The 15,193-nt window shown below is 39.3% G+C and overlaps 1 protein-coding gene across 6 annotated transcripts in view; it reads right to left on the bottom strand.

The window, feature by feature from the left end:
• GTF2I (general transcription factor IIi) overlaps positions 1 to 15,193 on the bottom strand; it is a 121,456-nt gene that overhangs the window by 14,334 nt on the left and 91,929 nt on the right. For all 6 annotated transcript variants that reach the window (XM_070412821.1, XM_070412818.1, XM_070412816.1 and 3 more), the window contains 5 exons: positions 15,089 to 15,147; positions 10,216 to 10,287; positions 9,010 to 9,193; positions 8,304 to 8,362; positions 7,888 to 7,962 (listed from right to left, as the gene is read on the bottom strand). In XM_070412821.1, the coding sequence (XP_070268922.1) occupies positions 7,888 to 7,962; positions 8,304 to 8,362; positions 9,010 to 9,193; positions 10,216 to 10,287; positions 15,089 to 15,147 (449 nt within the window). The remainder of the gene's footprint in view (positions 1 to 7,887; positions 7,963 to 8,303; positions 8,363 to 9,009; positions 9,194 to 10,215; positions 10,288 to 15,088; positions 15,148 to 15,193) is intronic.

Here is a 15,193-nt window from a genome sequence, read left to right as displayed (position 1 = left end):
TGTCCAACATTTGTGGGCCATACAAAATTATCAACTTAAAAATTAGCTTGCTAGTGGTTAAATAATGTTTATTTTTAATTACATGTTAAAGAAACAAATTTAAATGTTTGTGTGGCAAAAAAAAAAGTAAAGTAAGTTTATGTAGAATGTTTGTTAATGGTGCTTATTTTTAAAATGTAATTCAAGTTTACAGTGTTACTTAATGCTTCTTTAGAGAACTTTTTTCCTTTCTTTCTTTAGAAAATTTAATAGAAAAACATGGCTAGACTACATCTACATCCCAAAGAGCCTTTTAGAACTTCACATTGTATGATGAGAAATTTTATGATTTTTCAAAAAGTTGAGCAATTGACTTTTATGGTCCAAATAATGAACCTGTTATTAACAAACTAGAGGCCCAGTGCATGAATTTGTGTATGGGTGGGGTCCCTAGGCCTGGCCAGTGATGGGAAGTGGGGAAAGAATAGGAGGGGGGGCCAGCCAGGTGGGAGGAGGGGCCACAGGAGGTTGCCTGGCTGTGGGAGCGCACTGACCACCAGGGGGCAGCTCCTACATTGACAGTCTGCCCCCTGGTGGTCAGTGCGCGTCATAGCAACTGGTCGACTGGTCATGTGGGCTTTTATTTTATTTTTTAATTAAATCTTTATTGTTCAGATTATTACAGTTGTTCCTCCTTTTTCCCCCCATAGGTCTCCTCCACCCAGTTCCCATCCCACCCTCTGCCCTTACCCCCCCCTTGTCATCCATAGGTGTACGATTTTTGTCCAGTCTCTTCCTGCACCCCCACACCCCTTTCCCCCCAAGAATTGTCAGTCCACTCCCTTTCCATGCCCCTGGTTCTATTATATTCACCAGTTTATTCTGTTCATCAGATTTTTTATTCACTTGATTTTTAGATTCACTTGATAGATATGTATTTGCTGTTCATAATTTTTATCTTTACCTTTTTCTTCTTCCTCTTCTTAAAGAATACCTTTCAGCATTTCATATAATACTGGTTTGGTGGTGATGAACTCCTTTAGCTTTTCCTTATCTGTGAAGCTCTTTATCTGACCTTCAATTCTGAATGATAGCTTTGCTGGATAAAGTACTCTTGGTTGTAGGTTCTTGGCATTCATCACTTTGAATATTTCTTGCCACTCCCTTCTGGCCTGCAAAGTTTCTGTTGAGAAATCAGCTGACAGTCATATGGGTACTCCCTTGTAGGTAACTGACTGTCTTTCTCTTGCTGCTTTTAAGATTCTCTCTTTGTCTTTTGCTCTTGGAATTTTAATTATGATGTGTCTTGGTGTGGTCCTCTTTGGATTCCTTTTGTTTGGGGTTCTCTGCGCTTCCTGGATTTGTAAGTCTATTTCTTTCACCAGGTAGGGGAAGTTTTCTGTCATTATTTCTTCAAATAGGTTTTCAATATCTTGCTCTCTCTCTTCTTCTGGCACCCCCATAATTCGGATGTTGGTGCGCTTGAAGCTGTCCCAGAGGCTCCTTACACTATCTTCATATTTTTGGATTCTTTTTTCTTTTTGTTTTTCCGGTTGAGCATGTTTTGCTTCTTCGTATTTCAAATTTTTGACTTGATTCTTGGGATCCTCTTGCTGCTTTTGGATCTCTGTATATTATTCTTTATTTCAGTCAGTGTATGCTTAATTTCTAGTTGGTCTTTTTTCATATCCTCCAGGGTCTCACTAAATTTATCAGCGGTTTCTAGAAAATTCTTGAAAAACCTTATAATTGTGGTTTTGAACTCTATATCCAGTCGTTTGCTTTCTTCCATTTCTGTCATTTGTGATCTGTTCCTTTGTCTCCGCATTTTTTATGCTTCCCTGTGTTGGTAGAGTGGCTTTCTGTGCTATGTGTCCTATAGGGCCCAGTGGCTCAGCCTCCCCAATTACCTGAGGTGGACACTCATGGTGCACCCCTTTGTGGGCTTTGTGCACAGTCTTGTTGTAGTTAAGCCTTGATTGTTGTAGATATCACTGGGAGGAATTGACCTCCAGGCCAATTAGCTGTGGGAATCAGCTGTGTCTGCAGAGGGAGAACTTCTGTGCTGAAGACACCCTTATGGGGCAAGACTTGCTTCAGTGGGGCTTTGGTGCTCACTGAGTCTGCCCCTGAGTGTGTCCCTTATGGATCTGAGGAGTTGTAATCTGGATGGTCTCACTCTGACCACTGGCTCTTGGATCTAAGGAGGTGCTAATTTAGCTCTGCCTGAGACTACCCAGCAGGAGCTACGAAGAGATCTGCAGATTCCCCTTCCTTGTTTGGGGTTTGGAGGTGCCCAGATGAGGCCCAGCTGTGAAGCAATGCAAGCTGCTGTGCGGCCTTGGGCCTTCTCTTGGAAGTTCTGGGTCTGTCTGGCCCAGCTGCAGTTTGTTAGGTAATTTTCAGATTGCAAAGGGCATTTATATGCAAAAGCCTCTGCTCCCAGCTTGGGTGGGGCGGGATCTCAGGGAATCAACAAGGCGGAGCAAGCAGCTATGGCTGATCCCCAGCCCTGCCCTAAGAGGCCCCGCGTTTCAGTGTCCCGTAATCCCTGCAAGCACCTCTGAGAGAAAGCCGCCCTCGAGTTCCGAGTTCTGCCCACTGCCAGACAGTCCAGTTTCTCCCTGTATGAGTCTGGGTCCCCAGAGACTTCCCGGAACTGGAGTTCAGAGCAGTCGGGGGCTTGTGACTCCCTCCCGATTCAAAAAGACAGCCGCGTTCTCAGTTGCCAGCCCTTGCCGCGTGCGCCTCTGTACCTCTGCACTTGACTTCTGCACCTCCTCTGAGTCTCAGTGTGCTTTTCTCTTTCCTTCTAGTTGTAGAATTTCCACTCAGCCAGCCTTCCTGTAGTTCTGGATGATGTCTGTTTTGGCTTTTAGTTGTATTTTTGTAGTTGTTGTGGGAGGCAGCAATTTTCGGTGTTTACCTATGCCGCCATCTTGGCTTCTCTCGTTTGGGCTTTTATATATATAGATGACTGAGTTAACTGTGGGACTTCTCATTAAATACATCATTGCAACTATCAGTTAGAGAATATATAGTAAAAATTTCAGACAGTATACTAGCATTAGAAACTCAATGTTTTTATTTGTACTAGAGGCCCAGTGCACGAAATTTGTGCACTGGTGTGTGTGTCCTTCAGCCCAGCCTGCACCCTCTCCAATCTGGGACCCCTAGGAGCAGTCGGACATCCCTCTCACAATCCAGTACTGCTGGCTCCTAACTGCTCACCTGCCTGCCTGCCTGATTGCCCCTAACCGCTTCTGCCTGCCAGCCTGACAGACACCTAACTGCTCCCCTGCCGGCCCGATCATCTTCAACTGCCTTCCCCTGCTGGCCCGGTCGCGCCCAACTGCCCTCCCCTGCAGGCCCGGTCACCCCTAACTGCCCTCCCTGCAGGCCATCTTGTGGCAGCCATCTTTTGACCACAGGGGAGTGGCCATCTTGTACGAGGGCGTGATGGTCAACTTGCATATTACTGCTTTATTATATAAAATAAAGAAAATGTAATTTTGCTGTTAACTCTACTTTTTTATTGAAAATGTTTTGTAACTTTGCCTTAAAAATTTCTCATATCCCACCACTGCCACCAAAAAAAAAAATTTCTTATGAAGCCATTTACAAATTACATATTTAATTTAATAAAATACTTTAGCCACAGAAAAAAAAATTAGCCTGGCCCTGACCGGTTTGGCTCAGTGGCCTGTGGACTGAAGGGTCCCAGGTTCGATTCTGGTCAAGGGCATGTACCTTGGTTGCGGGCATGTGCGGGAGGCAGCTGATCGATGTTTCTCTCTCATCGATGTTTCTAGCTTTCTATCCCTCTCCCTTCCTCTCTGTAAAAAATCAATAAAAATATTTAAAAAAATTAGCCTGCTATATTTGGCCAAACATTTAATTAATTCACCCCTAATGCCTTGGCACGGCCAGGCCAAATGATTTCTCGGGCCTTATACGGCCTGCGGACCAGACATTCCCCACCCCTGCTCTATAGAATAGTGCCTATAAAAACAGTGTGTATTAACTGGATGTTTGATTATCTCCTGATTTTAATATTTAACATTCACAGATTAATTTGAGATCAGGACACTAGTATATACACAATATAACTTTACACTAGTCAAACAGGAGAAAAAAAGGTTAGCAGTGTAGTGACTTTTACTGCATGTTGTCTGTCCTCTATGTATTGAGTCATGTTTCTTAATATCCAGAATGTTTTAAAATAAGAAAGTTTGTAACTCTACCAGGGTTTTTTGACAGCAATCTCTCCTTTTTTGAGGTACAAAGTTTTCTTATAACACCTTTCTTTACTCCTATCAGAATATATTGTTATATTGTAAAATATCCTTTCTATCTCTTGATTTGAGCGTTTTATTCAACTTCCTGATTCTTTGTCATGTACCATCCCTCCTTTCCTTCTGAACCTTACTCTCTTTTCGTGACCTTTAATCTCACAACCTTAGTGACATTTTGGGGCCATTACTCCTTTATTGATTTTACTCATTAATATCAAATGAAGACAGCAGTGATCAATCATATCAAGAATGCAACTATTATGACCCTAGAATCAGCTGGTTCCAGGACTTTTCTGGACATTGAAGCCTTAAAAGGTCCTGAGATAACAAGTACAGTTGAAACAAGATGCAAAACGATGCGCCCTAAGACATGAGATTATTTGTCATCACTCAAACTGTGTTACTGTATTTACTAGTAATCAGTACCTTTGCTCACGCTATGCTCTCTCTGGAATGGCATTTCTGTCTCTGCCTGGAGATATTCTGCTCTTTCAGCAAAGCCTAGTTCACATGTAAACTTCTCTGTGAAGCTTTCATCACCATCTTATGCAGAATCATTGTTCATATTGTCAAAATCTATATGGTTTCAGACCCAGGTTTGTCTGGTTCCTCAGCATCTCGATCTTTTTACTAAAAGTAACACCCTATGTCTTCAGCACAGAAGTTCTCCCACCATAGACACAGCTGATTCTCACAGTCAATTAGTCTGGAGGTCAATTCCTCCCAGTGATACTTACAACAATCAAGGCTTAACAAGACTGTGCACAAAGCCCACAAAGGGATGCACCAAGAGTGTCCACCTCAGGTAAATGGGGAGGCTGAGCCACTGGGCCCTATAGGACACATAGCACACAAAGGCACTCTACCAACACAGGGAAGCATAAAAAATGCGGAGACAAAGAAACAGGTCACAAATGACAGAAATGGAGGAAAGCAATCGACTGGATATAGAGTTCAAAACCACACTTTTAAGGTTTTTCAAAAACTTTCTAGAAACTGCCGATAAATTTAGTAAGACCCTCGAAAAGACTGGTGAGACCGCCGATAAATGTAGTGAGACCCTCGAGGTTATGAAAAAGGACCAACTAGAAATTAAGCATACACTGACTGAAATAAAGGATATTATGCAGAGTTCCAACAGCAGACTAGAGGATTGCAAGAATCAAGTAAAAGATTTGAAATATGAAGAAGCAAAAAACACCCAACCAGAAAAGCAAAATGAAAAAAGAATCCAAAAATACGAAGATAGTGGAAGGAGCCTCTAGGACAGCTTCACACGCACCAACATCCGAATTATAGGGGTGCCAGAAGAAGAGAGAGAGCAAGATATTGAAAACCTATTTGAAGAAATAATGACAGAAAACTTCCCCCACCTGGTGAAATAAATAGACTTACAGGTCCAGGAAGCGCAGAGAACCCCAAACAAAAGGAATCCAAAGAGGACCACACCAAGACACATCATAATTAAAATGCCAAGAGCAAAAGACAAAGAGAGAATCTTAAAAGCAGCAAGAGAAAGACAGTCAGTTACCTACAAGGGAGTACCCATATGACTATCAGCTGATTTCTCAACAGAAACTTTGCAGGCCAGAAGGGAGTGGCAAGAAATATTCAAAGTGATGAATGCCAAGAACCTACAACCAAGATTACTTTATCCAGCAAAGCTATCATTCAGAATTGAAGGTCAGATAAAGAGCTTCACAGATAAGGAAAAGCTAAAGGAGTTCATCACCGCCAAACCAGTATTATATGAAATGCTGAAAGGTATCCTTTAAGAAGAGGAAGAAGAAGAAAAAGGTAAAGATACAAATTATGAACAAGAAATACACATCTATCAACAAGTGAATCTAAAAATCAAGTGAATAAATAATCTGATGAACAGAACAAATTGGTGAATATAATAGAATCAGGGGCATAGAAAGGGAGTGGACTGACTATTCTTGTGGGGGAAAGGGGTGTGGGGAATGCGGGAAGAGACTGGACAAAAATCGTGCACCTATTGATGAGGACAGTGGGGGAGGGGCGGAGGATGGGGTGGGAACCGGGTGGAGGGGAGCTATGGAGGAAAAAAGAGGAACAACTGTAATAATCTGAACAATAAAGATTTAATTTTAAAAAAGAGAAAAATAAAATAAAAGTAACACCCTAAGCATCTTACTTTTTACTTGAGTTCCTTCAGGAAAGCATGGAAAATTTGTGTATTAGAGAAATCTTCCTCAGATCTTATCCAAAAAGAGGAAAGTAAAGGATTGAGTACATTTAAACTTGTTTGCTTATTTGTTTTGATTGATTTCAGAGAGAGGAGGGGAGAGAGATAGAAACCTGGGCATGTACTCTGACCAGGAATCGAACAGTGACCTTCTGGTTCTTTGGTCAACATTCAACCGCTGAGCCACACTGGTCAGGCCATATTTAAATTCAAATTTTTTTTTTTTTTATAAATATATTTTATTGATTTTTTACAGAGAGGAAGGGAGAGAGAGAGAGAGTTAGAAACATCGATGAGAGAGAAATATCGATCAGCTGCCTCCTGCACACCCCCTACTGGGAATGTGCCCGCAACCAAGGTACATGCCCCTGACCGGAATCGAACCTGGGACCCTTCAGTCCACAGGCCGACGCTCCATCCACTGAGCCAAACTGGCTTTGGCGCTTAAATTCAATTTTTAACAGACATTACTAAACTGGTGTATGCTATCCATAAATAGAACAAGAATTCCTGATGCCTTTCATGTGACAAAACAGGTTCTCTGTGAATATACAAGATAACTAAATAGGGATGGACTAAGGCTCCACTTAATATCAACATGAAAACTCAATACAAAACTTGAGGTTATATGACAACAAAGAATTACCCTCATGAAGTTATCTTTTTCTTCTGTATTAATGAAAAGATGGAAGGACATAGCCACACCTAAGATATAGGTTGAGGATTGTCTTTAATACTAAATGAAGTACTTTCACATGTGATCCTGAAAAGGTATGAATTCCACAAACCTAATGGAAGTGGAGAAAAGGAAGTAACCTGAGGATGTAGAAGGAACTAGTTTAATCCAAGGTACTGCTTTTTATTTTATTTTTTAGAATACATTTTATTTATTTATTTTTATTAATCTTCACCTGAGGATATTTTTCCATTGATTTTAGAGAGAGTGGAGGTGAGAGACAGAGAGAGAGAAACAGCGATGTGAGAGAGACACATTGATTGGTTGCCTCCCACATGGTGATCAAGCATGCAACTGAGGTATGTGCCCTTGACAAGTGCTGCCTATTATACCATCCCTAAACTTTTTTCCTGAAATGAATAGGAAATAAAGGATATCAGAAAAAAAAAAATTCCACACATTCCTGTCACCTTAATAAGACAGAAAAAAATTTTAGGGATTTTCTTGCAAGCAGTTTACAATATGCTCAATGAACATCATGTTAACCATTTTGAAAATTTCAATCAGAAACATTCAGAAATTTAGCTTTAATCAGTTAGTATATTCACATCTAAAACCAGTATTATAAAAACTCATTTGCATAAAAATATATATAGGAATCTGAAGAATCAACAAACATAACTAGTGAAGTGGAAAATCAACAGAAGCATGCCACAGAGTGGCCTCACCTTCCACGGTGACCTCAATTTCAGGAACTTTTGAATTACTCCCAGGGCTTCGTGGTCTTTTTGGGGACTGCAGGGCTGTCAAGTAAGCACATAATTATTTTTGCATATTGTAAGAAAAACAGAAGGGGATGCTTTATAAGAGCGGAGTATTAAAATTCATACAGTTTGGCTCTTTTCAAAGAAACCTGAAGAATTAAACTGGTAGTGTTATCCTCCACATGAGTCTCAACAAAGCTGTGAAAACATGAACGGAGGATTGCAAACATGAAATTTTAAATGAATGTTTGAAAAACAAAAGGTCCATTAAATAAAATACCTTAAAAATATTGGTCAATGTTTCAGTATGATTTAGGTAATGTTGAAAAACAATGTTTTAATGCACTGAAGTATAATAAAGAGTATATATAATCTCTTACCTTTAGTGTTTATTTTACTAGCCATTCCAGGAGGCAAGTAGGAAATAACCAGTTCAGGTCTAGAGAAAAAACAAAGAAACATTACAATAACCAGTATAATAATATTGGTCTTCACAGTTAGTAAAAATGATCATGACCAATATTTTTAATAAAGGTGATCACAGGATCATTCTGTAATGCAACAATATTGTCTGTCTACTTTACTGAACCTAAAAAAACTCACTTTTCCTTCCCACAACTATCTACTAAATGATTTTAGGAAAAATAAATAGCTTCTTTCATGAAAACGAAAATTAACACTAGTTTCTGCAGCTACTAAAATTATGCAGACAAGTAATAAGGAACTTAATCATTGAGATTCAGTTGCCCCTAAGTTTAACAAGGAATAAGAGAAAGGATAAAAATGAGCATTTTCATCCTCCATGCAAATATTCAGCCATATTAAGAGAGAGTTGTTTCTAACCAACTTGAATGTCACCATTGTGAGGCAGGTGTTATAATTCTTTTTGTACTAATGAAGAAAATCAAGTATAAGTTAAAGAACTTGCAAAGGCAATGGACAATGCCAGGACTGTAGCTCAGAGCTATGCTTTTCCATCCTGGATGTCAAAGGCTTAGCTGTCACATGGAGCTAGAAAATAATTTAAATAGAAATAATAACTTTATCGTAATTCCAGAAATGACTACATTGGCAAATAGAACTTACTTTTTAACAACAAACTTGATTTTATTACTGCCACGAACAATCCTTTCAAGTCGTGGAATTCCAAACCAGGTAGGGCTTCGGAAGGGAATTCCTTCTGGCAAGCCTTCTACATAAAGGAACTCAGGATTTGATTCAAACACAGGGTATGGTACTTTTACTGCCTCTGTGAGTCCAAGAGCTTGAGCTGAAATTGGGAAAACAAACAAACAAACAAACAAACATATGGAAAATAAAATTTTACAATCTTTTATTTTTGTCTGACAGCATTTTCTTTTCATGTTTTATCTTTTCTAGAGGTGTAATTGACATATAACATCATATTAGTTTCCAGTGTATAATATAACAATACAGTATTTGTACATATTGCAAAATAATTACCACAATTAACCCAGTAAACATCTGGACATTCTCAAATATGTTATGCAAAAGTTCCCTACAATCTATTAATATCCACTCAATAGGAAGGCTTAGTATATTGTGCAAAACTGAAGAACAAGCCTAGAAAAATAAGTACTTTTAAGATGAACATTTTAACACTTCAAATCAAAGGGACAATTATATTACTAGTCAAAATTATCTCTGTGCTCTGGGCAGAATGAACTATAGCACGTACCCAGCCTTTGTATGTCACCTAGATGCAAGTTTGCTGTTTAAAAAATAAGTTGCATATGATGTATCTAAGCATAACTCAAGTTAGAGATCAGAGGCTGAGTAAATAAGATTCCTGATATAGGACACAAACGTCAATACCAGGTATTAAAAGGACGATGGGACCGCCCAGGGAATACTGCTATCTCTCCCACTCCCTACTTCCTTCTCCACGACACACACCCAGTCGATGGAAACTCTCCTGCTGATCCTCCTCAGAATCCCTCTCCAGACAGCGCTCCAGGAAACCGCTGTCACAACTCTACTTTGAAACATGGTGAAACCTAGTGGCCATTCGGTGTTAGCCAGATTAGAAGTACAGCAGAGGAACTGAGATTTAGCCCAATTCCTCCCTTGCTCTCCCATTTTGACATATGAGAAAACTGAATCCAAGAAAAAATAAACTGTTCAGTTTGAATAGTGAATTTAGTAGCAGAAATAAACCAAAACCCATTTTCTGGGACCATCCTTCTTTAGGTCATGAACTGATATAATTCATTCAGAACACTGCCTTTCATTTGTTTTTCAATTAAGACATAATCACTGAGTTTTACTTACCAAATTTCAAATTAAAAATCTCTTCCACTTGCTTCCGTAGCTTGGTAATTCTGACATTCCAATCTTCTTTGACTACAAAACAAAAATAAAACTAATTAATAATGCTCCTTATTGGTTCTGACACAAAATTAGATTGAATGCTGTTCTTTCCAGTGATGATGCTCTTTTTAAAAAATTGAGATGTGATTGACATATAATATTATATTAGTTTTAGGTGTATAATCCAGGGATACTCTTTTTTTAAAAAATATATTTTGTTTTTTTACAGAGAGGAAGGGAGAGGGATAGAAAGTTAGAAACATCTATGAGAGAAACATCGATCAGCCCCCTCCTGCACACCTCCTACTAGGGATGTGCCCGCAACCAAGGTACAGGCCCTTGACAGGAATCAAACCCGGGACCCTTGAGTCTGCAGGCCAACACTCTATCCACTGAGCAAAACCAGTTAGGGTGTCCAGGGATACTCTTAATTCAATTTTATTTAAGAACAAAAACATTGGATCTTAAGGAAATAATGATTTCCTGCCCTAGCCAGTTTGGCTCAGTGGATAAAGTGTTGGCCTCAGACTGAAGGATTCCAGGTTCGATTCTGGTATGTGGGTTGCAACTAATTGATATGTCTCTCTCACATTGATGTGTCTCTCCGTCTCTACCCCTCCCTTCCACTCTCTCTAAGAAAAATATCCTTGGGTGTGGATTAACAACAAACAAACAAAAAAGAAAGAAAAAAGGAACGATTTCCTGCACTTGTCAAATATCAGAACTGAGACAGACAGGGTTCAAATTTAAGTTCACATTGTAAACAAATAACTTGTTCATGTTCAGCCCAGCCGGTGTGACACAGTGGTTGAGTGTCAATCCATGACTCAAGAAGTAGCTGGTTTGATTCCTGGATGGGGCATGTGCCCATGTTTTGGGCTCAGTCCCTGGTGGGGGTGGCTGATCAATGTTTCTCTCTCATCAATGTTTTTATCTATATCTTTCCTTTCCTCTCCCTCTCTCTAAATAATAAATAAAAACATACTTGAAAAACAACAACACAGAACTTGTTCATAAGAGTGCTCTAAATGAGTGTTTTGTGTGTTTTTTGATCCTCACCCAAGTATGTTTTTAATTATTTGAGAGAGAGAGGAAGGGGGAGAAACAGAAACACAGATGTGGGAGAGAAACATCTACCAGTTGCCTCCCATATACACCCAATTGGGGATCAAACCCACAGCCTGGGTATGTGCCCCGACCAGGAATGGAACCCATAATATTTTGATGTATAGGACGGTGTTCCAACCAACTGAGCCACCAGCCAGGGCTAAATAAGTGGTTTTCAAACATTCCTCCTTGGAGTCACATCAGAGAATCCTGTGGGGATTGGGAAGGCCTATACCAGGTTCAACCAACAACTTCACTTGCAATTGCTTTCCATACAGGCATTCCTTGTTTTATTGAACAGATATGTGCCTAGAAACCCACACAAAGCAAACTTCACTAATCACAGCAAGAAATAAATGGTAAAGAAATGGAAATAAATGGCAGAAATAAATGTTAAAGAGATTTGAGAGTTGTCACTCAACACTACTCACATCTACAACTGGTTATTTCCTTAACCCTTATTTATAAGACAAACATTCCCTTTTAAATGTGATGTAAAAATAAAGAAAAATATGTCATTAAAAAGACGTGCAGGATATCACTCACTGGGACAGATAATCAGGACTTGTGTGACAAAATTAAGTGTGAATGTCATTGTGTTTACTGACAAAGGCAGTAGGAGATGTTGGAGAGGTTCTGAAAATATTGCTAAAAGTTGGTGGCCTCAGAAAGTCTCTTAATATTTCGTTACCTTTACTGTAAAAGAACATTAAAAGTTTTGCTTTAAAAGAAAACTAGCATCTCAAGGATTTAGCATGGTAGTGTAACCATTCAGCCAGAGTAACTCTGGTAAAAACAAAATCTGAATTATTACTATAAAGGTATCTAGCTTCTCCTTCTCCAAGGTAAAGAGCTTCTGTTAACTTGTTGCTCAGACACCCCTTCCACCTCACCTCATCCTACACTTCCTTTTCTGGTTTTACAAAAGATCTCTGAACTACTCCTCAGAAGAGCCAAGTAATACCACCCCATTCTTCTCATTCAAAACTCAATTACCTGGCTAGCTCCACAACTTTCTCACAGTTGACATATTGTCTTTTATCAAATTGAAGGTGAAGTACACCCACAGTGTATTTAGGCATACAACTATTACCTAATCCCAGGTCATGCCAAGAATTAAAAAGACATTGCTGATGGCAATAGTGACTAACAAAACTTTTGTTGTATAGTCTAAACTTGAGTTGGCCCAGCAACTCAAGTTGGCTCACTGGAACACCAACTTAACATTTTGTTGGGATGAAGAATGATAACCTTTAATTCTTTCTAAAATCTATGACTAATAGGAGGCCAAACATTGTTAATGATTCAGAGAATCAGTTCTTTTGATAATAGGACTTGAATTATCTATGCTAGGAGACAGCAGGTCAAGTACTGATGAAAATGCTATTACTCAATCCTTGGAGTGACATCTATGGTGCCTGTATATCCTTTCAATGATGCATGTTTAACATTCTCAGTTTGCAGTCAATATTAAGCAGTGATCATATTAATCACAAACTTGAATTTGAGGTCTGTCTTGAGAAATGAAAGGTCATTCATAGACTTCCATCATATTCTGGCTAATCAATATTAAAGCTCTACCTTTGGGAATACTTCCCTTAGCAAAAGCTGTGTCCTATCCAATCTTCAATTCATCATCAATACATTGTTTCTTGCCTAAATCAAAAATGCATGCTGAGGCAGTTGCTGTGCTGATTTTGATGCTCAACCTGCAGGATTCCTGGCACAGGATAATTTTGTTTCCCTAGTTTAGTAATTCTCAACCAGTTTTCATGCCATGATCAACACAACATTATACAACCTATTTGGCATACTGGCTGACCTTCACCAGTTGCTCCAGGTACCCTAAGAGTTGAAAGATGAGTATTTTAGTATAGAAAATAATTCCATCTTGTATAATAGTTCATTCACCTTAGTATTTACAAGAATGGTTAACTACACACACAGAGAAACAGCCATTGGTTCTTGGCAACAAAGTCCCTAAGACTGTAAAAGATATACAAGTTGTGGTCACTTTTCTGACACTCTGCAATGGTAAACAAAAAGATGACAAAGAGCCCAGACAGCATGGTTCAGTGGTTAAGCATAGACCTATGAACCAGGTCACCATTTGATTCCCAGTCAGGGCATATACCCGGGTTGCAGGATTGATCTCGTGTGGGAAGTTCCGAAGGCAGCTGATAAGTGATTCTCATCATTGATATTTCTATCTCTCTCTCTCCCTTTTCCCTTTCTGCCTGAAATCAATAAAAAAACAAAACATATTTTAAAAAAAGATGGAAAATAAAAGCAGACTTATAGCTTAAATAAAGAAAATAAAACCATTCATATAATTAAAACTGAGACTTCATATATCTTTCTATTGGCCAGTGCAATTGCTGGAATTACAGTATTTGTCATCTGAAAAATAGGGTATGGCTCTGTTCAGTGTGGATCAGTTGAAGCAACGTCCTGCACACCAAAAAGTGGCGGGTGTGATCCCCAGTTGGGGTCCATATGGGAGGCAACTGATCTATGTTTCTCTCTCACATTCATGTTTCTTTCTTTCTCTTTCTTCTGCCTTTTCTTTTCCCTCCCTCCCCACCTCTCCTCTCCCTCACTCCTTCCCTCTCTCTCCTACCCACCTTTCCCCACCCCTTCCTCTCTCTAAAATCAATAAAAAGCATATCTCAGGTGAGGGAAGGAAAAAAGATGAAAAAACAGGGTTTGTATAAATAAAGATTAAAGTTTAAATCTGCATAGTCTGCAACATTTGCCACATCTGACAACTGAGCACTTAAAAAATGGCAAGTTGAATTGAGATAAGAGTATAAAATACACATGGGCATTTCAAATAGAATACCCTATCCTATATCATAAAAGGCTAATATGTAAATTGACCGATTGGCAGAATGACCAGTTGCTATGACACACACTGACCACCATGAGACAAATGCTCAACACAGGAGCTGCGCCCTGGTGGTCAGTGCGCTCCCACTGGGGGAGCGCCACTCAGCCAAAAGCCAGGCTCATGGCTTGCAAGCACAGCAGGGGTGGCGGGAGCCTCTCCCGCCTCTGCAGCAGCGCAAAGGATGTCTGACTGATGGCTTAGGCCTGCCCGCCAGGAGAAGCGGGCCTAAGCCGTCAGTCGGACATCCCCTGAGGGCTCCTGGACTGCAAATTTCGTGCACTGGGCCTCTAGTAAACATATGAAATAAAAAATGCAAATTCCTTTTTCATGTATATTTTATATTCATTAGGTTGAAACAGATTTGTTTACTAGAAAATTTAAAATGACATATGTGGCTTGCATTTGTGACACACATTTTATTTCTACTGAACACCACTGGTCCAAATTCAAAGCTCAAATTCTCTAAAACAGCTTATGTTCATATTGATAAATCAAGTAGTGTCTGTACTGAAATTCCTCAAAATATATTTTTGGAGAAAGAAGAGGAATTCCATTGCTTTAAAAGGTTTTTTAAAAGCTTAAAAACAATTTATCTAATAAGGTTTTTTCCCTTCAATTTATTTATTTATTGATTTTAAGAGAGAGAGACAAAGGAAAGAGAGGGAGAGAGATAAATTTATTGTTCCACTTATTTATGCATTCATTGGTTGCTTCTTGTATGTTCCTGACCAGGGATCAAACCTGCAACCTTGACGTATCAAGACAACACTTTAACCAACTGAGCTATCTGGCCAGGGCTTCATAAGCTTTTAAAAAAGAAATTCACTATCATTTTACCTGGTGTATTCGTTCTTGGCTGAGTAACTTCAGTAGTACTGTGAGTCAGAAGTTCTGGTCTGTAAAAATAAGTTGACATTAGTAACAGAGCATTTAGGAATGCCT

This window comes from Myotis yumanensis, unplaced genomic scaffold (assembly GCF_028538775.1).
Source record: "Myotis yumanensis isolate MYYU_CA2020_CCGP unplaced genomic scaffold, mMyoYum1.0.hap1 SCAF_4, whole genome shotgun sequence".
Lineage (NCBI taxonomy): Eukaryota > Metazoa > Chordata > Mammalia > Chiroptera > Vespertilionidae > Myotis > Myotis yumanensis.
The sequence above is the reverse complement of the archived record's forward strand: the minus strand, read 5'-3'. Positions and strand labels throughout refer to the sequence as shown.